Source organism: Panthera pardus, unplaced genomic scaffold (genome assembly GCF_024362965.1).
Source record: "Panthera pardus isolate Hobbes unplaced genomic scaffold, ASM2436296v1 HiC_scaffold_25, whole genome shotgun sequence".
NCBI classification, from domain to species: Eukaryota; Metazoa; Chordata; class Mammalia; order Carnivora; family Felidae; genus Panthera; species Panthera pardus.
The window spans coordinates 88,020,742-88,043,163 of NW_026526821.1; the positions used below are offsets into that span (position 1 = coordinate 88,020,742).

At 58.9% G+C, this 22,422-nt stretch overlaps 1 protein-coding gene across 4 annotated transcripts; it reads right to left on the minus strand.

The window, feature by feature from the left end:
- Positions 1-1,359: 1,359 nt before the first annotated feature.
- On the minus strand, positions 1,360-21,918 carry CYP26B1 (cytochrome P450 family 26 subfamily B member 1). 4 transcript variants are annotated; one of them, XM_053890815.1, is made up of 7 exons: positions 21,770-21,918; positions 20,290-20,956; positions 16,572-16,796; positions 7,466-7,741; positions 7,047-7,202; positions 5,239-5,523; positions 1,360-4,882 (listed from the first exon to the last, which is right to left on the minus strand). In XM_053890815.1, exons 2-7 carry the CDS (start codon positions 20,491-20,493, stop codon positions 4,490-4,492), a joined length of 1,539 nt encoding a protein of 512 aa, XP_053746790.1. In that variant the 5' UTR covers positions 20,494-20,956; positions 21,770-21,918; the 3' UTR covers positions 1,360-4,489. The 4 variants fall into 4 exon arrangements, with proteins under 4 accessions (XP_053746790.1, XP_053746788.1, XP_053746789.1 ...); XM_053890813.1 differs by having other exon boundaries at positions 20,290-21,402; XM_053890814.1 differs by lacking the exon at positions 21,770-21,918 and adding an exon at positions 21,011-21,589 and having other exon boundaries at positions 20,290-20,905.
- Between the last annotated feature and the right edge of the window lie 504 nt (positions 21,919-22,422).

A 22,422-nucleotide genomic window follows, 5' to 3' on the forward strand; every position in this document is an offset into this window, starting at 1 on the left:
GCAGGTGGCCCAGTTCTGGTTCAAGGACCATCCTTTGCTTCTGTGTAGCCATAAGAAAGTCCCCGCCACTCTAAGACTCTGGTTTATCTTATGGAAAACAAGAGAGTCCCCCTTGCTGTCCCCCTCCCCAGGTGGAGGTTAGGGCTCAGGGAGAGCAGACCTAAGGGCGGTGGGGAGGGGCCGGTGAAGCAGAAAGATGGCACAGGGCCGAGGATGCGGTGGACAAGGCTGGCTGAGTGTCCTGCCCTGGTGGCATTGTTCAGAAGATGTTGGTGGTTCTCTTCTGGGTGGCCAGGCTCTGGGTCCAGGTGGCCAGGTGGGGAGAGGCCCTGCAGCCCTCTCTGGATCTGGGGACTCTGAACTGAGGTTGGACCTAACGGTGTCAAAACAAACAAAGAAAAAACGCTGCAGCCACAAAAAAAAGCGCGCCTTTTTCAGGCTAGCTTTTTGGGGGTGTGGGGGGGGGGGGCGGGAATTCCCTCCCCAGGCTGTGGGGAGGGGACTGGGCAAGGCAGAGGATGGGACCAGCCTGGGTACTATGAGGCCCTGCCTGTGACAGTACCAGGCCCTCTCTCCCCACCCCAGCCCCTCAGTCCTGAAAACCACCCTCAGAGTTCCTTGTCCCAGCACTGGACGTCTCGCCCTTTGCTGGCCTCACCTTTGCCCTCTGCGAGTCAGGTTGCAGAGCGCCTTTTATCTGAGTGTGAGGAACGTGAAAGGGGACACGGTTTCCATCGTCAAACGGGCTTGGGGAGCCCTGTGACCCACGCAGTCGCTTAGCACGCCCGCCCTCAGGTTCAAGGGCCCGGGAGGTCCTGCAGGGAGGAATCTGCCCAACCCTTTTTGGCCCTTGCCCCAAACGTATTTAATCAGGGAACCCGTTTGCTCCTACAACACCCATGAAATAGGCTTTGAGAAGTGCTCTAGGGCACGAGGTTGGAAGTCAGGAGAACTGAACTCTGCTCCCCGATTTGCCGTGTGGCCATGGACATCAGTGTCCTTGTTCAAGACGGACGCTGAGGATGGGGCCTCGGCTCTGGGTTGCCTCGTCCAGCAATGAGACTCCCGGCCGAGCTGGTCATGGCCACAGTCGGCCAGCGGAGACAACTCCCAGCTGCCCCATCCCCCAATGTATGGGGACCAGTGGCCGTACATTTACACGTCTCCCCACCCAGGGGAACCCACTACTCCCAGGGCACTGGCACGGACCTCTCTGCGCCTATGCACAAGGAATAGTGAGCTTGGTTGTGGGGAAGAATTTCCTGCCTGGCAGGTGGGCATAGGGGAAGGGCATGTGGGTGGCCGGGAGGACCCTTACAGCAATGCTGAGAATGCAGAGACCAGACAGCCAAACAAGGGTGAGTCCCCACGGTTTATTATGGAAGCCTATAAAAGAGCCAGGTTGAGTATTTCCAAAATCACAAAATGCACAACATTCATTTTTTTTTAATATGCAACATGGAATATTATATACAGATTAAAACCACATGACAGCAAAAACACTCACACGGCACCAGTTTCATATCAAAACAAAACACACAAGTGCTTTTTCAATATTAAAACAACTGTGATAAAAACATATTAATATTTTGAACCATGTTTACAATAGAGAAAAAAATTCATATTTTACTAAATAACAAATATTTAACAGCAAAAACTTTATACTAAATATCTATTTTGAATTATAACAAAAATAGTACTTATAATAGTTTATAAAGACAGACACAAAATTATAACATTTATGAAAAAAAAGTTTTGTGTATAAAATAATATTATAGTGATCCGGGCAGGGTCAGGATGGTACCCAGAACACAAACGCCAGCGCCCAACATCGAAAGTGCTTCAATCTGCAAGCCCGTGGCAGGAAGAGGGTTGTGGGGTTTTGTCTTTTTAATGTCAAGTTACAATAGTTAGGAATGGTGAGTGAGGAAACATCACCCATCTAGCGCTACCTCTATAGAGCCTATACAAGAAACACACGGACACGGATGGACACAGAGAGGAGAGACGGCTCAATTTCGACACTGGGACCCTCCTGTCAGCCAGTCAAGAGCTTCTTTCGGTTCCCTTCTTGTTGCCTTTGAGACCCAGCGGGGTAAATAATCCTTCCTTCCTCCTCACGGGGACCCCCTCCGACTTCCCCTCTGCCCCTCCCAGGCTGGTCACCCCAAAAGAAGGCCACTGATGCCTCCCAGAGCCCTCCAGACCCCCCACCCCCTTACCAGGGCCAGGCCTGGTGGGCTTCCTGTCTGAAGTAGCACTTACTGCCTTCCTAGATGTTCAGTCAAAAGCGACTGGTTCAGGACAAGCTGGGTCAGCTTAATGGACCAGGAACCTTGCAGACACTGGGCTTTTTTATGGGTATGAAATTCTGGTGCACCATGCAGCTATTTTGCAAGCGTTGATGAGTCTTGACACATGTTTGCCTGTTTTTCAGAATGTGTGTGGGGGGGGGGTGGATTGAGAGATTTTGCTAATATTTTAAAAATGTCTCTTTGCCAATGATGCCCCTGTTCTGCACTGTTTTTTAGTAGCGAAAATGTAGGAACCAAATGAAACACTTGAGAACAGGGGTTATAGAGCGGTCCACCAGGCATGAACCCGTTGCCCTAAAGCCTACCACACAGGGATGTGAGTCGGGGCGGGTGGGGGTCTGCAAGCACCATGAGGGGGCCACTCAGCGGCCACAGTAGCCACTGCTACAGAGAGGGAACTGGAGGGAATGGTATCCTGCACTCTTCTGTCTCTTCTGTGTGTTTTTGATTTTCTTGTAAAGATGATTCGTCGATTTTATATAACATCAAAATCCAATAGAGAAACACAGAAAGCCAAGAAAAATCTGAAAACAGACAAAATCACTTAGAGACTCACCAGAGACCCCCAAAACCATCCCAGGAGGCATCCCAAATTTCCAACACTCAAAATGCCAGTGGCAGGAACCACTCCTCTGTCCCCCAGTCATCCCCTGACTGGCCAGTTTTCAGCCAAATCACTTCTGACAAATCTCACGTACCCTCCTCCTCAGCTCTGCAGCACCCCCCCCCTGCAGCTGCCTCCAGACCACAGCAGAGGACCTGAGTCAGCACAGCAAACGGGCCGCCTTCTTTGCTCACCTCCCCTTGCTTTCGTCTTGTCCCCACACCTCTGAGCTGGGCTAAGTAGACAGTGGCATAGAGGTGGGTGGGACTTCAAGGACATCTTTCCAAGGGCAAAGGGCCAAGGGTGAGGGTCAAGGGACAGACAACAGGGGCCCTCGCTCCCTGTCAGAAGAAAGAACCCGTATACTTCCCCATGCTCACTAGGAGGAGGGGGGGGCACCGGGGTGAACAGTGGCCAAGCAAGAGCTTGTGGCAGCCTCCAAATCCCCATGTGAACAGGGTTTTTGACAGAGCAGGGAGGGAGGCAGAGGGCCATTTCCCCACCACCGCCAGGGGGCAAAGGCGGAGGCACTGGACTTCACCCGGAGAGTGAGGCTCTGAGGTTGAACCCACAGAAGGTCTGGAGCCCGTGGGTGGGAGGACCGCATCATTCGCAGAAGCCCTGCCCTGGACAGCTGCGAAGGTGGCTGGGGACAGAAGAGATGCTTGTTCCAGTCCCCGGGAACGCCAAGATTCGGTTGTATAAGTGAATAAATATGGGGGGAGTGGGGAGGGTCCGGGGTGAGGGGCAGCGGGCAGCCCATGAGCCAAAGGCCTTGGGCATGTGTGTAACAGGGAAGTAGGATGGGCTCAAGGCTGCCTGGCAGGAAGGTGAGGATGTCAGTGCGCATGCCCAGGGCCACCAGGGAGGGTGCTGGGAGGACAGGGCCTGGGGCTCCTTTGCCCCAAGGTCAGAGAGAGAAAAAGTAGCAGCAATAGGTAATTTCAAATGTCCAAACTGGCAACAGGGTGGGGCTCCTGCAGGCTGCTTGCAGCCCCCCACTCTACCAAGGGTGACTCGTGTTCTCTTACCCAGTATGCTATTCCGGGGCAGCCACACCAGGAGGGGCACTCTACCAGTCTGAGTCAAAGCAGGAAGGGAGGGGGCGCTGAAGAGAGCCCCAAACGGGGCACCTCTTTTCCTCCCTCCCCCTCAACCACCCGTCCTCAGACTAAAGGGGCCCAAAAGAAATGGGAGAGGTGGGACCAGTTCAGAACATGACAAGCAAATGCGACAGCCAAGCCACTGACTTTTAACACTGTAATGGGCATGCAGAGTGCCCCGCCATGCCCCTTCCCAGAAGCTAAGCTGGTGGGAACTGGAGGGACTGGAGAGAAGTAGGAGCCAGGAGAAGAGCCTTTCCCCTGGAAGGACGGGGCCCTTCTGGCTTTGGGTAGGGTTTGCCAGGGAGAGGAAACAGGGGAGGGTAAGGTATGGGGGGCCGCTCCCCCTTCCCCACGTTCCCGCCCCCTCCCACACACAGGTTTCGACCCTTCTGGTGCCTCCCACCACCACCACCCCACCCCACCCCGCCTGGCTGGGCTGAGGTGGGGGTATGGGCCAGGCGCGTTTAGACTGTGGCGCTCAGCATGGCCTCCGTCTCTGGCAAGATCTTGTTCTGGTTAGAGTCCAGGCCAAAAAACTTGACACTGAGGCCATCCACGGGGTGCAGGACAGGGACCAAGGTGATGCGGGGGAAGGTCCGGGTAGCCAGCTCAAAGCGGCTCGTGCTAGCCAGCTCCACCGCCAGCACCTTCAGGAACAGCTTGGCCAGATGCTTGCCCAGGCAGGTGCGGACACCACCGCCGAACGGGAGGTAATGGAAGCGGCCATCCTTGTCTTCACTCCGTGCCTGACCAAAGCGGTCTGGATCGAATACGTTCACGTCTTTGAACACAGGTGCCGTGTCGTGGGTATCCCGGATGCTGTACATGACACTCCAGCCTTTGGGAATCTGAAAACCCTGGAGGCAAGACGGGGGAAGGGGTGAGGTATGGTGGTGAAAGCCGGAGGAGGTCTGAGAGAGGGCAGATGACTTTCTGCCTGCCAGCCTCACAGGTCCAGATGTTTCTAGAGGCCCCCCACTGTGGCACCCTCTCCCCCCACAGCTCCCCCCTCAGCATGTTAGTCCTGTCTCTTGTTTACAGATGTCCACATGCAACTTCCATTATGATACCCGGGTTAGCTTCATCTGACCCAGCATCTGGGTACTGAAGTACCCTGACAAAAAGGCTGTTCTTTCCCAGCAGCCAGCCCCCACCCCCAAGGCAATGTTCCCAAGGATGCCCAAAGCCCCAGCCCCGCAGGGCCCAGCCTCACATCAAGCTCGAAGGTCTGCAGCACGGTACGGTAGCCACCAGAAATGGGTGTGAAAAGGCGCATAACCTCCTTGATGACACAGTCCAGATAGTGTAGCCCGCTGAGGGTGTCGAGGCGCAGTGTGCCCTCACAAGGGCAGCCGCCACTGTGCAGGATGCCCTGGGCCCGCAGCTCCTCTCGCAGCTTCTCCAGCACGGCTGGGTGCTTCAGCAGCTGCATGATGAGCGAGGTGCTGGCACTGGCAGTGGTGGCGTAGGCTGCGAAGATCAGCTCCAGGGTCCCGTCCTGCAGCGGCAAGGAGAGAGGCATCGTCGATGATCCAGCGCAGGGGCAGCCCCGCTCCACCAGCATCCCCCGTGCCCCAGGCTCGTCTAGCTGGGCCTGCCTCTGAGCCTCACGTTGCTGCGGCATCCGGGCCACAACAGACACAGGTCACAGGGCCAGTCCCCCGGCTGGGCAGGAGAATAAGCTGCTACAGTCCAGGGCAGAGGCACGAGCCTGGAAGTCCCTTGGGGCAGGGCTGCTTCTCCCTCACTGCTGGATTCCAGAGCCAGCCCCAGCAGGCCTAATCAGCGCAGTGAGCTCACAGAAGAAAAAGGACAAATCTCAAGGAGCCAGGCCCGGCGTGGTGAGCAGGGTGGGTCTACACTGGGGCTTTCCAGCTGGCAGCCGCAGCCCCTTCCTCCATCCCCAGGACATCTAGTAGGAGGTCAGGAGTTCTGACGGGGTTGGGGAGGTGACCTGGGACCACACCCACGGGGACGTGTGCTGGGCTGAGCGGAGGTGGCCCCCAGAAGCCTCAGACCCCACCAGAGTTCTCAGGGGAGCAAGACACCTGGGCACTGGGTACCCCAGGGAAAGGTCTCAGCGGGTCACCTCATCCCGAACCCTGTATTTTACAAGTGAAGGCCTAGAGAGGAGAGGGAAGGGACCTGAGTTTCTGACTCGCCGTGGCACCACCTACGAGGCACAACACTTCTTGTCAAACGGGAAGGTCACTGGAGCTCCTAATGGCTCGCCAGGGGGAAAGCAGGAGCCAGACTAAGGGTGAGCACAGACAGTGGGGATGGCGGAAGGCGGAGTCTGCAGGAAGTCTCTGTGGGCACCTGGCAGGCATGCGGGTGGCAGAGTCGAGACCAGGATGAGTTGATGAATCCCTCCTCACGTGGTACACCCACCATAAAAAGGGGCGGGCAGGAAGCCCTTCTTGGAGGCCAGTGTGGACAGTCTTGGTGTTGGCAGCCTGACTGGGCTTAGCGAGTACCAGACAGGCTGGGAGACGGTATTGAGTGCCACCAGTTTGAAAAGGCTGGTAGGATGGGAGGAGACCCAAGTCAGGTCCAAATCTCCCTGTTCCTCCCCAAGGACTGAGGCTGCCCTCATGCAAGTGGCTTCCCTTCTGGGGACCATGATGCACTGAAATGGTGAATACTGGGAGGTGGAGGGGGTCAAGGGGTCGAGGGGGTCAACGAAGCCACCGACCCCAAATGTGCGCGGGGTTTCTAGGGGCCAATTTTCAGTACCTTTTCCTAAATGGTGGATGGCATTGTGGGTGGGATGGAGAGTGTGGGTGCACAGAAGCTGTGGGGGGGGGTGGTACCACCCACTGCGGACGCTTCTCGTCTGTCCCCATCAGACCGTGCACACTAAGCAGACGGGGACACGGTCTCTTTTCTGGTCAAATGCCCCAGCCCCATGTAGTGATGGCCACCACAGCTGGTCAGGGACAGTCCCTGTGGGCCGGGAGCAGAAGGGGTAGAAACAGAGCATGGGGTGCTCGCGCTGACCACTGGGGAGGCCGCCCCCACCTTCAGCTCCTGCATGGTCATCTCCTTCCCATGCTCCTTGCTGCTTTCAATGAGGATGTCCAGTGCGTCCGAGTAGTCCTTGCCCTGGGTGCACTGCAGCTTCTCCCGGATCGCCTTTTCTAGGCCCTTCTGCAGGATCTGCCGTGCCTGAATGCCCTGAGGGGAGAAGGAGGCCACCTGGTCACCAAAGAGGAAAGGCCCCTTCCCACGGCCGGGAGGGCCACGGGGAAAGGACTCCTCTGAGAACTTCCCACCTAAGCTGCAGAGACCAGCAGGTGAAGGCTCCAACCCTCACCCTTCTGCTGACACCTCCCCTCTGTCTGTGTGACCGGTGAGCGTCTTAGTGGTCGGCCACCATCTCACTCCAAGTGGGCTCATGGATGCCCCATCTCCTCTCCTCCCAGGCCCTGGGTGCTCACCCGTCGGTAGCCGCTAAAAGGCAAATCGACTGGCAGGGAGAAGACGTTCTCAACAAACTGCTGGTAGACTTCAAAGAGGTGGCCAAGGTCCTCTTCGGGGATGCTGAAGCCCAGCAGCACACGGATGGCCATGCGGAAGGTGAGCTTCTGCGCCTCCTGGTACACGTTGATGGCCTCAGGACAGCTGCTCCAGGCGCGAAGCGTGTCCTGGATCACCAGCCGGATCTTAGGCAGGTAGTTCTGCAGGGCCTCATGACTGAAGATCTTGGAGAAGACCTGGAGGGCAGGAGACAGTGGCAAGAGGTGCTCGTGCCGGCCCTCTCGGCTCCCAGGGGGCCCCACTGAAGCATGCAGCCAGGACAGTGGCCACAGAGACTCTGGGTCCCCACTCCAATCAAGCTCCGCTTTCCAGCTCTAGACACAAACACCTGCTGGCTCGCCTACCTCCAAAGCCCCTCCTGCTGCCTGTGCCTTGAGGCAGAACCAGGGGAAGGACAGGCTTAAAACACCATTCGTGGGCACTTTTATTCAAAGTCAGGACCTTCCATGTCATCACATGGAGATGTGAGCTGTCCTCTCCTTTCCTGACGCCCAGAAAAGCATGCGCTCCAAACAGTGGCAAAGCCCGGCGGACTGGGCAGTCCAGCCGCCAGCAGGTCTGCAGGCGATGTGGCTGTATCAGCTTTGGGGAGCACGCAACGGGGTGCTGGGCAGGGCTGCAGAGGAGCTGGCCCCTCCGCGACAGGAACCCATTCCCAAACTCCCAGGCCACAGGGGCAGAAGCGCCCAGGAGGAGTGGGACACAGGTGCGAGGACTGGCCGAGGAAGAGATGGAAAGCACTAGGTGGCTCTTCTTCTCCACTGATGGGAGGACAAGAGAGTCTGAGGTTAGACCACAGGCAGGACTTCCTGAGACCAAATTGCTCTTATTCCCTGGGAAACACCTACTGGGTGCAGATCCCAGGCCATCTGTTAATAGCTGTGCCACAAAAATGTCTTCAATGTGGCCAGGCCTGGAGGCAGGGGAATGGGGGCAAGATTTTCCAACCCAAAAGATCACAAAGCCAAACAGAAGCTCTTTTAATGCCCTGCATCTTCCTGGTCCATTTTAAGTAGCCAGTGAGTCCCTATTTCCACCTTCTCTGCTTTCCATCCTCCTGCTTCCTCAGTAACACCCTCTGCCCCCTCCTTACCCAAATGCCCCAGCACAGTTTTCACACTGGTGACCACGGTGTACAGGAGAGGGGACAACGTTAGTTTATTTACTGATCCCTTGTGTGTCCCACTCATAACCAACATCCTCTACCCCCTCCAAGAGTCCAGAGCAGAAGGGGGTACCCCCACCAACAGCGAGGGAAAGGTCACTGGGGAAGGCAGAGAGGGGAGGGACGGCACAGGAGAAGGAGACAAATATTCCTCTAGCCCCCCTACCCTGACCCACGCAAACCACACACACGCGCTCACCCTCCCCTCCTGTCCCCCAAACACAACCACCGCACAAACTGTAAATGTGAGAATTTCCCCTGCAGTCAGCTCGAGGAGGAAAAGGTAACATTTTCCTGGCCTCAGCCCTGCATGGCTAATGGGAGGGCTGGTTTGCAGAAATAACAGTGCTGGCCCTTCAGTGGCCCAGCCAGGCATTCACAATAGCACTTTCATTCCGAAATTCCCGGTGGGCAGACGGAGGGAGGGAAGGAGGCCAGTGAGGGGCAGAGAAGCCAGCACTGTTCGGGGCTGCTCTTGCTATTAAGGGACAGCTGAAATGTAAAAGGATGATGGGAAGTGGCCAAGGGCAGCCCGGGCCTGAATGGGTCACTCACACCTTGCTCAGTTGTGGGGGTCCCAGGAATATACAAGGGAGACTTCAGCTGCTACTCTCTTCAGAGGGCTATGGATAAAGGCAGTGTGCTTTCTGCCTCAGTACCCCCCCCCCAACACACACACACCCCGTGTCCTTAGGATTCCAAGTTTGGCTCTTATGGGGTGGGAATGGGGCCCAGTCCCCAAAGCCCAGTGCTGGCCAACTAAGGGCCCTTACAAAACAGCAAAATGCTCATCAGGGAGGCAGAAAGATACTCTGTGGCTACCAGGCCTCAGTGAGGAGACTGGAGGTGGGGGCAGGCAGGGAGAGGGAGGCCACACCTGGCCTAGGACCAGCCAGTCCAGGGCCAACTGAGTACTGTCATGGAGGGGATGGGGGCAAGGGCTGGCCAGGCTCCCAGCACCAGGAGACCTGAGCCCAAAGGTGGGCATGTGGCGGTGGGTAACAGGACAGAGGCCATGCAGACCTAGACTGGTCAGTGTCAAAGCCAGCTACGCTCTAATTTGCAGTGGGGTGGTGACTCTGCAAAGGCAGACTGGGCATCCAGAGACCTGAGTTTTAACTTACCAACTTACTGTGTGACCATGGCCTAATCACGCCCCCCAGCCTCAGTTTCCTCATCTATAAAATGGTGAGGTTGAAAGACGTGAGCTCTGTGGTTCCTTTCCATGTACAGAGCACATAAATGCCAGTATCTATGTGTCCCAAAGTAGATGTCGTCCCCTTGAAAGAGTCCAGAATCTGGCACTGCATGAGTCACCTGGTAAGGGCCTACCAGGCCCCCATGCACGCACTCCAAGCAGGCTACAGTGGCCCAGGAGGGGCCATCCCAGGGTTACCAAAGGAGGCGCTCTGAGGACCCCCACTGCACTTTAAGGAGTGGCCAGATGTGACCCATTGAGGAACCCTGCCCTGCCCTGCCCTGCCCCAAAGGTTACATTCCCTGCGCCCTCTAGTGATGGCCAGATGAACTGCTCCTTCTCAAACCTTGGGGTCCAAAGAGGGCAGGAGGACCAAGGGGGATTTGGGACTAAGCAGATGGACTCCAAGGGTAAGAGGTCCACACGTCACCTCTAGGAAGACAGGGGTCCTTATGGGGAGCTGGGAATGATCCCCAGGATACCCTCTGCCACCCTGCACCTGCAAGCCTCTGGGCTGGGGCTTCTGAAAAGGGAATTACAGCCAGGTCCAGGGTTCTTTTCTTGACCCTGACTCATCAGTGAGAGCCAGCAGGTCACTGTCCTCTCTAGGGCTTAGTTTCCCCACTGGTTTCATGAGGAGTTTAACTGGATGTTCTTGGGTCCCTTTCCACCTAGCCATCTCACCTATGATTCCTCTCAGAGCCCCCCGAGGCGGAGAAAATGGCCAACCGAGAAGCGAAGCAAAGGGAGATTGCAGGCGTTCTGAGCCCAAAGGACTTTGCTCAGAGGTCATCCAGTCCATGCCCCTGCTTCCAGCCCAGCGGCTCCAGCTCCACAGACATCAGGGCCTCCCAGGCACCAGGAAACCTCCCGGGCCTCATCTCTGGGTTGGTGCCCAGGATTAACAACGAGGGCACTTCCCACAGCCGAGGCAGCCCAGAAACCACCACCCACCACAAAGGCCAGGAGGAGGCGGAGGTGCTGGCCAGGGCACAGGGAGGCCTGGGCCACGTCGGGCGGGCGGGGTCAGGACTCGGGCACACGGGGAAGGCGCCCAGCGGAGCTGCGCGGTGTGAAGAGAGGAAGGGTTCCCAGCCCCCAGAGCCGACTGCCCTGACCACAGTTGTAACAGGAGCCACAGCTGCTTTGTTTCCCTCTGGGGCTTCCCTAGGAATTCCCAAAAGTGAGCCAAGAATGTTGGACAAAGGTCATCGGGAACCAGCTGTGGCCCAGGCAAAGCCCTGCAGAGGGAGCAGCAGGTATGGACTTCCCACCAGGGTTGGTGCCGGGACAGAGAAAGCAGAGTGTCACGGGAGACCTGAGAACTCCCCGGCACAGACGCGGCGCAGGATGGGCTCTCGCCTTGGAGGGCGTGCCTGGAAACCCTCCATCACCCCCATCAGTTTCTCCAGCAAAGCAACTGGCTCAAGGGTCTACATCCTTGTTCTCGCTCTCTCCCCTGAATGGGAGGGGGTGGGGGTGGGACACCAGGGGGCTTGTCAAGGTTCAAATCCTCCATAATTGTTTCTATACATGCTTCCCCCTCCTGCCTCTCACACAGAGCCCCTGGGAGAGGAGTGGCACACTGGAGCCCCAGAGCCCTGCTTGCTGACCCGCTTAGCCAGATAGCCTCCCCCTTCTCAGCTGGTGGCCATGAATGCACAGACGGACAGACAGCCTCTGGACAGGCAGCCTCAGGAGCGGGAAGAGTCAGAGAGCGAACCTACTCCTTGGGCCAGTGACTCAGACTGGGAGGAATGGAAGCGGCTGCCCAGGAGGGTGGGGGCCTGGGCAGGCCACCCCGCCAAGCCAAGCCACCGGAGCCACAGCCTGCGGAGTGGAAAGAATAACAGAGGGCAGGCAGCCTCCGAGGCAGCTGTCCGCACAGCACAGGGGTGACGCCAAGGTGTGTACTTTAAACTCAAGTAAGGGGGAGGACAAGAGAGGACGTCATCTTCCCAGATGCCTGGCATTTCCACTGGGCCTGGACTTCACCTTGGCGGCCTCCTGAGCCAATCCCGTCTCAGCCCCTCTGGTTGGGAGGGGCCAGCCCAGACCCCCCAGCCTGGGCATGCTTCTGGGTTCCCAGCACCTATGGGAACAGAGGGTCTGTCCCCCAGTTGACTCTAGCTCTGATTCTGTCCCCAGGACAAAAGCACATGGTGGGGGAGGGAGAGCAGCCCTTGGCAGATACCTAAGCCACAGAATCTGAAGGTTTAGGTTTGCCGAGACACTCATCCTTCTTCCAGCCATAGCAAAACCCCCTCAGAAAGCTGAGGCCCAAGGAGGGAAGGGTTCTCCCAATGTCACAGTCCAGACCATGACTGGCCACACTCACCAACGGCAGGGAACCCCATCTCCCACCACTCCAAACCCCATGAGCCACCCTCTTACCAATCCTGGGAGCTCTGAATTTATCTAAGGAGCCCTAAGGGGCCGCTTCTTTATGGCCAAGTTTATTCTAAGGAAAAGGCCAGCTGTTCTGGTTACTATATTCCTGCTCTCAGCATTTCTCTTCCCCTGGAGGCACGCTCTTAACCCCGGTCTTTCAGCCTGGGCCATCCTGAACAGAGACAATGGCTGGCACAGGGGGCTCAGGGCCAGAGCAGACCCCAGCCAAGCCTCCCCTCCCTGTGAAGGCCAGAATTGTCTCCCAAGGCTGGAAAGTGAGCAGACACCCCAGCATCATAGCCTTGGACCCCTCCCTGCCCTGGGAGGACAGAGAAAGGAGGGAAAGGGGAGAGGGTGAACCCTACACCCAGCCAGCCCACCCGCCCACTGCCTGGCACAGGGCAATTGGAGGGAGGCACCCACTCCCAGGCACCCTGGCGGCTGGCTGGCCATGGGCTCCCTCCCCCGTTGACCTTCAGAGAGATCCGCTCCTGCCACCCGCGCCCTCGGCAGCCCCTGCACCCACCGGCTACTGCTACAGTAACTTTTGAGTGAAGGACTTCTGGGGCTGGCAGAACAAAGGCTGTGTGCCTCTGCCAAGGGGCTGGGGCAGAGCTCTCAGTAGCGGGGCTGCCTGGCCGCGCCACCCACCCTCCTATCCAGTACAGGTGGGAACTTCTGCCCAGAGCTGAGCCTGGGGAGACTTTGCGGCCAGAGGCTGTGCACTGGTCCAAAGGCCATCTAGAGCAGGTCTGGGCTGGCTTCCCCAAAGACCCCCAAACCCTCCTGGCTCTGCCCTCCTGCTGAAGCACTTCCTGGACTCTCTACCCCAACACAGACTGCAGGGTGCACCGGGTCTCTGAGAGGGGTGCAGTGATCCTGAGCCTGACCTCCACTCCTACCCAAGACAGGGCCCAAAGGTCAGGTCATTGAGGGATGGTGTGCGGGGAGGCAGGGCTTCTTAATCCTTACCTCCAAAACCTGGGGAGCTGCTCCCCCACCTCAGCCTTGGGTACGGAAGTCCCCGTAGCCAGGAGTCTGAGATGAAGGGAAAGCCATGCCTGCCATCTCCAGGACCCAGAAATCCAGGATTAAGTGCATTCTCTGGGATCCTCTCCAAGTTTGGGGAGGGCTACTACTGTCTGAGGCGCCCTGAAACTGCTGGCCCTCTGGTGCCGAAAGGCTCAGCCCTATCTCCAAAGGAAAAGAGGAAATGCCTGATTCTGGTGTGTGGGGCTGTGCACTGGAGCTTCTGTAATCACCCCCAACTCCCCCTCTGTGTGTCTGACAATTCTTCCCCCAATCTCCCCTACCACACTCCATCCACCCTTCCAGGGTAATTACCCCAGCCTCTGCACACAAAGAAGGATGACATCCCTCCCCCATTATCAGAGACACCCCAGATCCCTGGGGGAAGGGAAGTTACAAAAGAGAAGGGACAGAGTCTGAGGTAGTGGCTATAGGGACACAGGCCTGGCTCTCCAAGAGAGGATTTTGTTAGACTGGGCAAGACTTTCCGGACTTTCTCCCTAACAACCCCGCCCATCTTGGCCCTAGACCACCAGGACAGCAGGGCAAACACCTGGAGTGCAGCGATGGCTATAAGGAGCCCCTTCCCAGCACATCTGGTCGGACCTCCCAGAGAAGGGGTGGGCCACCAGCCCCAATGGAAACAGTGACGCTCCTAGTTCCCCGCCAGCCAGCCGGGGCCCCAGCACACCTGGGCTGTACTTCCTGTGAGGACATCCTAACCAGGCCTGGGCCCGGCCCAGCGGCCTGCTCACCAGCCAGGTCCCTGACTACAGAGTGGACTGGATAAGTCATCGTGCGTGGCACACCCCCGACCTTGCCCAGGCTGGGTCCACTGGGCACTGGGGTCCTGCAGACTAGCCATTTTCTCCAGGACCAACAATATGCCCCTGAATATTCATTCTCTTCTCGTCCCTCCAGCTAGATTCTACTTCTTGAGGCAAAGACCGAGATTCCTACTTCTGTGTCTACCTAGTCCAAAGCCTTCAATTTGGTTGAGCAAACCTAAGTTTATGGAAAATTGAATTAGAGAGATTGGGCGGGGGGGGGGGGAGAGACCCTTTCGCCCACCCATTTACCATAGGACCCATATAAATGCCACATAGCAAGCATCAAGTAGTACACACACTGGGAGCGCCCTGCCCTGGGTTCTCAAGCCTCTGTCAGGATGAGCTGCTTTCTGGCCACCTCCTATCCCCAAGGAACTAGAGAATAGGGTACCCCAAAGAGGGAGACCATCCATGTGGCTCTCAGTGTCAGGCCCCACCCCTGCTCCATCCCTATCCTTCCCTCCCCCTTCCTTCCCTGTGCATTCCTCTGGCAGCATTCATTATGCCTTTTCCTTCCCTCCTCCCAAATGGACAATGTGGGCCAAACCTGGGGGCTTTCCAGGGGGGCCCTCCCTACCTGGAGGCCCACAGCCAAGTTGGGCACCGGGTGGGTGGAACCACAAGGCAACAGCAAGCCCTCTGCACCCCCAGGGTCTCACACTCTGGTCCTGATCCAGCCTTCTCCTTCTTCCCCACCCCCAACCACCAGTTTCTGGCAAGCCCAGGTGGGCAGGACTAAGTAGGGCTCTGCTTGGTGGCCCAGAAACAACTCATCTCACAGATGCCTGTGTTGCATGCCCTGTCCTGCCCTTTCTTTGCTTCCTGACCTGGTTCAAGTCCCTCAAACTCTCCAAGCCTCTGTGTCCCCTTCTGTGAGAAGGGGATGATAACTTTTCTTGTCAAAGCCTCTATAAAAATAAAATGAGGAAGCAGACGTATTCCCCGGAGCTGGGTTTCTGAATCTCAGGCTGTCTCCTCACTCTTTGGAACAGGCTTTGGGTGGAGTCATAAAGACTAGGAAAAAAATAATGGCCAGCACATTTTATAAGCCCCCCATGCCTGAGCCTATAGCCCCCTCCCAACCACTCCTCATCTGCCCCCTGGAATTGTTAGCTGCTTCCTGCTCTAGTGAGGCAGATGGGGAAGACTACTTCAGGAGCCCCTTCCAGTACGTGCTTTATGGCGGGGCGGGGGTGGGGTGGAGGGGTGGGGGGAGTTGTCTCTTCCATCAGATTTTGCCGCCTTTTGTCTGCTTGTCTGCTATGGAGAACTACTCGTCGCAAGCAATGCAGAAGACACCAAATACTACAAGATTAATTCCTACATTCACAAAGACCACTTCACATGGACTTCTGGCCGAGAGGGCTGCTCACCGTTACCCGCCCCCCTCCCAGACTCTGCCACTCCTCCGGGAAGATCAGAGGCTGCCTCTCTTCCCTTCAGGTTTCAAACCTGGATGAGTCCTCTGACCTAATGGAAAACACCGAGGGAGGGGAGGTCGTGCAGCGCCCCCTCACTGGCGGCTTTAAGCCCGCGGGCCGCCGCCCCGCCCGCCGGCGGCTCAGCTTTCGGGTTACTGCAGTTCAAACAGCACGTGCCGCCCGCGCTCTGAGCCGCGGCGGCGGCGGCGCAGCCCTGTGAGGGGGCGGGGAGGCTCGCTCCGTGCGCGCTGGCTCGCCTCCTCCGCGCCTCTTGCAGGCGCTCGGGAAATCCACAGGATAAACACCCACTTTCTCTTCCTCTTTATGGGAGGGGGTAGGTGCACTTTGATCCCCTGCAGCGCCGCCGCCGCTCTCCCACCCCTCGCCCACCCCTCGCCCTTCCTCCGCCATCCAGACTGGTTCTCGCAGCAGTGGCCCAGATTTCATCTCACCCCTCCCGGGCGAGGCTCTGCGACCGTCTCGCACAGGGTGCTCGGCTCCCAGCGCCTGCCGCGTCTACCTTAATCCAGCAACCGGTGGCAGAAAGGCTAGGTTTGGTTTTACAAAGATCCGTTTCCAGGCCTTGGGAGCATGGACCACCATCTGCCCTTTTCTCTTTTCAATTTTGTGGGGCACCGCGAGGACAGGCGTTGGACGCCCTAGTCCCTGCACGTTCAAGCTCCCTCTAAACCACTTCCCTCACCCCGAACAGCCAGCCCCCCGCTGGGCCTGGTAGTGGGAAGGGCACAGCTAGCCAACAAACGGGCAGACCCAGAGGAGGCCTGCCAGCTCTGGAACCTTGACCGCAGACTTCGAGGCACGGAACTGCGGGGTCCTCTGGCATGGTGTACAAATGGGGTCTCAGATTCGAGTGGGGGCGTCTCCCGGGCTCTGCGAACTCCTTACACCCGAGGCTGGTACAGAGAAGAGGCTCGGAGCAGGGTTGCGGGGTTCTTAACCCAGAGCGCTTACCTTGCGCTTGTTGCGGTGGATGTCGCCGATGGAGTTGGCCACTGTGTTTGGGCCCAGCAGCATGCGCGTGCTGCGTGGCCACTCAGTGCTCACGAGGTGGTGCTCGCCCATGAGGATCTTGCGCACGTTTTCTGCGCCCGTCACACGGATCAGCGGCCGCCCCAGCAAGTGCGTCTTGAACACGTTGCCATACTTCTCCCTCCTTGAGGACTGGAAGCCGGAACCCTGCGGGAGCCACGGAAAAAAACCTCTCTCAGAGCGTACATCTCCAGATGAGATGTCCCGGAGGCCCAGCCTGAAGGGCTCGCGGGGGAGGGGCGGAGGACCCCGCTCAGGCCACCAGTCCCCTGCTCCCCCCCCCCACACACACACAAACACGCACGAAGGTTTTATTTTTCATAGCATGCACAAGAACTGGGAAGTAGGGCCTAGAGGATAATAAATAATGCAAGGAGGCGGGAGGCCCGGGGCACCCCTCGGGAGGGTGTTTAGTAATGACTTGCGGGAGGAAAAAGGTATCCCGGACCGCGGGACCCAAAGCTAGAGCCTTCGCCCCCCTCCCCCTCGCTCCCCCGCCCCACGCTCCGGAGCCTCTCGGAATAAATATTTCCAGGCTCTCGGCCACGGGCTGGCGAGACCCCGCGGGGTGGCCGCAGGCCAAAGATTATTTATAGCGGTGAGCGGTCGGTGCCCGGAGGCAGTCACTACAGAAGGGGGTTGGGGTTTCCTCCGTTCTCAGGGGTGGGCCGCGAAGGGACCCGGCGGCCCTCTGAGGGATCTGCAAGGTAGGGTCACGGGCCGAGAGCCGCGATTTTCCTAATGCAATGTGCCCTGGGAATAACTGAGAAGGATTTTCGTCGCCGCCCAGGAGTTTGGAACGCGAGCTCCGAGGAAGGCGCTCCCCGCGGGGCGGGGCAGGGCGGGGCGGCTGTCGCAGGTAACCGGATCCCCGGCGGCGGCTGCGGCGGCGCGAGCCCAGGACGCCTAGGCCCCAGCCCCGGCCCCGGCCCGGCTCTCACAGGAGCTGGCTGAGCGGGCCCCCGCGCGGGTACCGGAAACCGAGGGGACCTCCGAGGGGCGGGGGCAGGGGCGTCCCGCTCACCTTTGACGTAGGCACTCACCACCCCACCCTACGTTAACCCTTATCCCGCCGGGGCGGCACCGGGTGGGAAGGGGAGGGGCGCCACCTGTCCGGCCGTAGCTCTCGGCCGCCAACGAAGTGCGGATGCGGACTCCAGACCTACCGAGTCACGCACCCCCGAAGGGACACCTCGGCGGTCCCCTTTTCCTAGGTTGGTCTCTCTCCTCACTTTCCTTTCTTCTACCGAAAAGTATTCTCCAACTAGATGTGTACACACCCCAGCACAGCCGAAAAGTGACTCTGCAGAACCCGGATCCCTAATCACTTTTCCACATGCGCCTCCGGCCCCGGCCCGGGCGCGCGACAGGGAGAGAGCCCAGAGCGCCCGCGCCTCCAGGAGGGGGGCTGGGTCGCGGGGGGACGCCACCCCACTCCCAGGTTGTGGGGGAGGAGAGAGCTCTCCGACCCTGCCGCGGTTCTAGACGGCGTCTATCCCTTTAAGAGAATTCTAGGCGAGGATGGAGGTGCGACCAAGGGGGGTTGAGGAGCGGGATTCCCTCCCTCCGTCTGCTATACCCGTCTCGCTCGCTCCGTCTGACTCTCCGTCTCTCCTCTCCTTCTTTTCCTCTGTTTTTCTTTTCTTTCGACACAAAAGTTGGGTTGTGAATTTTCCGAGGTCGCCGCCGCCTCTCTCCCGCCGCCCCCCTCCCGCCTCTGATCTGCCTAACTATAATTAAAGTGCGTTTTTTGTGGCATTAATAAAGAGTTATTTGTCCGCCGTTTCCACGGTCTTCACAAAGAGGACTTTCATAGGGGCGGCCGCTCGGGCCGCGAGTCCAATTTATACAAAAATGTTGTATTTTTAGCCCTAGGCTCTGTTTAGATGGCGCACGGTGGAAACGGAGAGCCCTTGGAGGTCTCCCCGTAAAATCTGATAAATGACTCAAAAAAAATAAAGCTGGGATTCAGAGGGCTCCCATTAACCCCTTCAGCGGTCTCCTACAGGCATCCCCCATGTCGCTCCCACGGCGGAGTCTAGGGCCCTACAGGCTGATGGAAGGGGAGGTGTAGGCCTGCTTCCCTTTTCCCATCTTCTGTGCGGGTTGGACACGGAGCCCCAAGGGGCCCTTGTGGGATTCAGAGAAAAGGTCAGGGGGACATTGGATGGCAGAGAAAGGTCAGGAAAAGGAGGTGGGGACAGACCATGCATTCCGCAGATTGGCTCTAACAAGACAGGAGCTGATGCCCGTATGAGGTATTTTATTTCCTAAATTCTCGGCCAAAAGCCTAGACCACCGCCGCAGTTAACTCTTTAAGTGTGGCGGCAAGGGAGAGGCTCTGGGGATTTCTCTGCGGAGGGTAGCCCTATTGGTAAAAGCGAACCCCTCCCCACTGCCTGAACAACCCCAAAAGAGATGGGCCGATTCTGGGAGTTGGGAAGACCACACCGCAGAGGAAACGCGCGTCACCCTCCTCGCCCCCGCTCCGCTGTCACTTGGCGCGGGGCGGGGCCGGCAGGGTGTAAGTGTGGTGCGCGCGCGGATTGCACGCGTCTGTTAGTTTCAAGCCTTGCTTTCGCACTTCTAAACCCACAGGTCTCTGCGTTCGCCTCCCGCCCCACCTCTCCCTTGCCCGGGTTGTCTTCAGGACATTCGTCCTTCTCTTAACCGCCATCAGCATCCTCCGGACAAACACCGGTGCACACGCGAACACGACACACTTCCCGCGGTTAACCAGAGGCGTCCCCCACCCCCAAAAGAAAAAATTCTGTGTGTATCCACTTGCAAACGCATTTGTCCAGCACTTGACGAGGTTAATTCCAGGTTAATCTCCCCATTACCTTACCTGAGTCTGGTTCCCGACGCGCCCACCCCCATTATCACCAGCAGCGTGCGGTCGTGAGGCGTCTGGCAACAAACATGCACACACTCTATGGATCTCACACACCAATCCCAGGTTTCTCTCCCTTGCTACAGTGTCCCCACCCAATAAGCAAATAGACCCTTTTCCTTAAAAGCCAAGAACCCTCGAGTCTCAGGCTTTTCATCTTCTTTGGGGTACCTCCTTCCCTCCCCACCACAAAATACACACGCTCTCTCCGACCTTGGACCAAGGCAGTTGTACCTAGCGCAGCCGACGACGCGGCGGGAACACAGCCGGGGGTCTTAAAGGGGCACTTCTGGGTGCCATTGGCTCCTTCGTCTCCCCGGCTCAGTTTTCGGGTCCGAAGGACACCGCCAAAGCCCCGGAAGCCGACGGCAACCGGGGCCTGGAACGCGAAGGGGAGACGAAAGCGGCTCACGACCTGACGCCCCCTCTGGCCCGCACCGCGCGGGGAGCCCACTAGACCCCTGCTGGGTCGCCAGCGACGGGGGAAAGTCAATCTTGGGAGCCCTCTGGGGTCCTGGGACCTCTCGTGTCAACTCCCAGAATTTGCGCACCGGGCGCCAGTGGGCTCCAAACCACGCCGCAGGCGGGCAGGAGAAGCCCGGACGGCACCCGCAAAGAGGAGGGAAGGGGCGGGGCGGGGACCCGTGCCTTCAAGCTCCGGGCGCCCCCTGGCCAGCCCGAGGCTCCCTCCTCCCGGCGCTCGCCGCTAGCGGACCCCGGAGAGCATCCGAGCGAGTGCGCCCTTACCTGTAGCAGCCAGTGGCCGGTCTCTCCGATGAGCGGGAAGCCCATGGAGCCCTTGGGGATGGGCAGCTTGCAGCTCTTGTCGCGGGTGGCAGCCCAGCGCAGCTGCCACAGCTGCTGCGACACGGCCAGCAGCAGCGTCACCGACACCAGGCACGCGGCGAGGGTGGCCAGCGCCGACACCAGCTCCAAGCCCTCAAAGAGCATGTTGGCGGCCGCTCGGGGGATTGGCTGTGCCGGCCGCGGCGGGGGAGGGGAAGGCCGGATGAGAAGGGACACGAACGGCGGGGGAGGGGAGGCTGCGGCCGGGGGTCCTGGTACCTCCAGCCGAAACAGAGAAGGAGGAAGGGGCCGCGGGAAGGGGAGTGGAGGCTGCGAGGGGAGCGGAGAGAGGGAGGAAAAAAATTGCCTACAAGAAGAGAGAGAGGAGACTCGAGGAGACTCAGAGTGTAACTTTGTTTGTTTGTTTGTTTGTTTGTTCCCTTATAGCGGGCTTGGGGACTGCTCGAGGGTGGTGAGATGAAGCCGTGAATCAAGCTGGTGGATTAGCTCTCCCCGCAACCATCACACTCGGAAAACTTTGGAAAACTTTGTCCAGCGGGAGCCTCTCTCGTAAGAGCTAGCGGAGAGAAAGTGCGATCGATTTGTCAAAAGTTTTCCCCTCAAATTCCTAGGTGGAAAAAAAAAAAGGGAAAAAACTCTGAATCCAAAAATTCCAACGAACCCAGAAACTTTGGGGGCGAAGGGGAAGGCTCCCCGGCTGAGGCGAGTCGAGAGGCCCGAGCCCAGCGTCCGCGGGCTGCCCCCGGCGGCGCGCCCGAGCCGCAGAGCCGCCGCCGCGCACCCCCGAGGCGGGCGCGGCTGGCGAGGCGGCGCGGCGGGCGCGGCAGCCGGAGCGCGGGTGCTGAGCCGGCGGGCCGCGGCCGGGACGGGACGCGGCCGACGACAGAGCCCCGGGCGGGCGCTGGGGCGGCGGCGGCGGCGGCGGCGGCGGCGGCGGGCGGGGTGAGGCGGGGTGGGGTTGGGGGAGGAGGTGAAAACCCGAGCTGGGCTATTGTATCAATTAAGAAAAGGCAATCCGTCCCGGGACGCAGTCTCTCGGCTCTGGAGTTGCTGCTGGGGGAAGAAAGGGGGAAAAAAGAAAGGAAGGCAAAAGGAATGAAAGAGGGGGAAAAGCAGGAGGCAGGATTTCAGGGCTGGTGGTTTTAAAAGCTTCTCTCAATGTGAATTTGAGTCCAAAGCGAGGCGATGCGTGTGTTTATATAGAGGCGGGAGGCTGCGCCGTGGGCGCTCCGCCAGCCCGCCCCCCCACCCCACCCCCACCCTACCCCCACCCCACTCCACCCCCCACACTCCCCCCCCCCCCCCCTGCGCTCACAAAGCCGGAGGCGTGGTGAAAGGCCGGCGGCCGGAGCGTGTGAGCGCCCGCCGGCCTCCCGCCCCGCCCCGGCCGCCCGCCGCCCGCCGCCCGCCCGGGACCCACTTGTAGCCGCCGCAGGATCAAACTCAGTTCACCTCTCGCCTCCTCTTCCTTCTCGCCGGCGTCTCGCTGAGCCCGGCACCTACAGACGGACGAGAGGAGACACACACACACACACACACACACACACACACACACACACACACGGTGCGCGCTCGCTTCGTGCCCGCTTGGCTGCTAAGCTACTTCCCTCCCTCTTTTCCTCCCTCCCGGTCCCTGGCCCCCTCCTCCCGCCCCGGGCAGTCCCGTGTGGGCTGTCGCCCCAGTGGCTGAGGTCTCTGCCGGACTGCCCCTCGATGGAGGGCCGCTGAAAGCCCCTGAACCTGTGATCGGGGTCCCAAGCTCCAATCCCGCGGAATCCCGCCGGCTCCTATCTCCCGGGACCCTTCAATGCCCCCGCCAACATTTCTCCTCCCAATTCTCCTTAGCCGGGGTCCCCCATCTCCCATCCGGGCATCCCAAACCTCCGATGCAGAGGTCTCTCCCCACACACCCCCCCCCCCCCCCGCACCACCACCCGCATATGTCTCTCATCCCACAAGACGCCAATGTTCCCCTTTCCCCGACCGCGTCCTGGGCTGCTCACGACGCAGCCCTTCCTCTCGGACCCCCTAACTTTATAGTGCCCTCCGCCCCCCGCAGCGTCGGAGGAACCC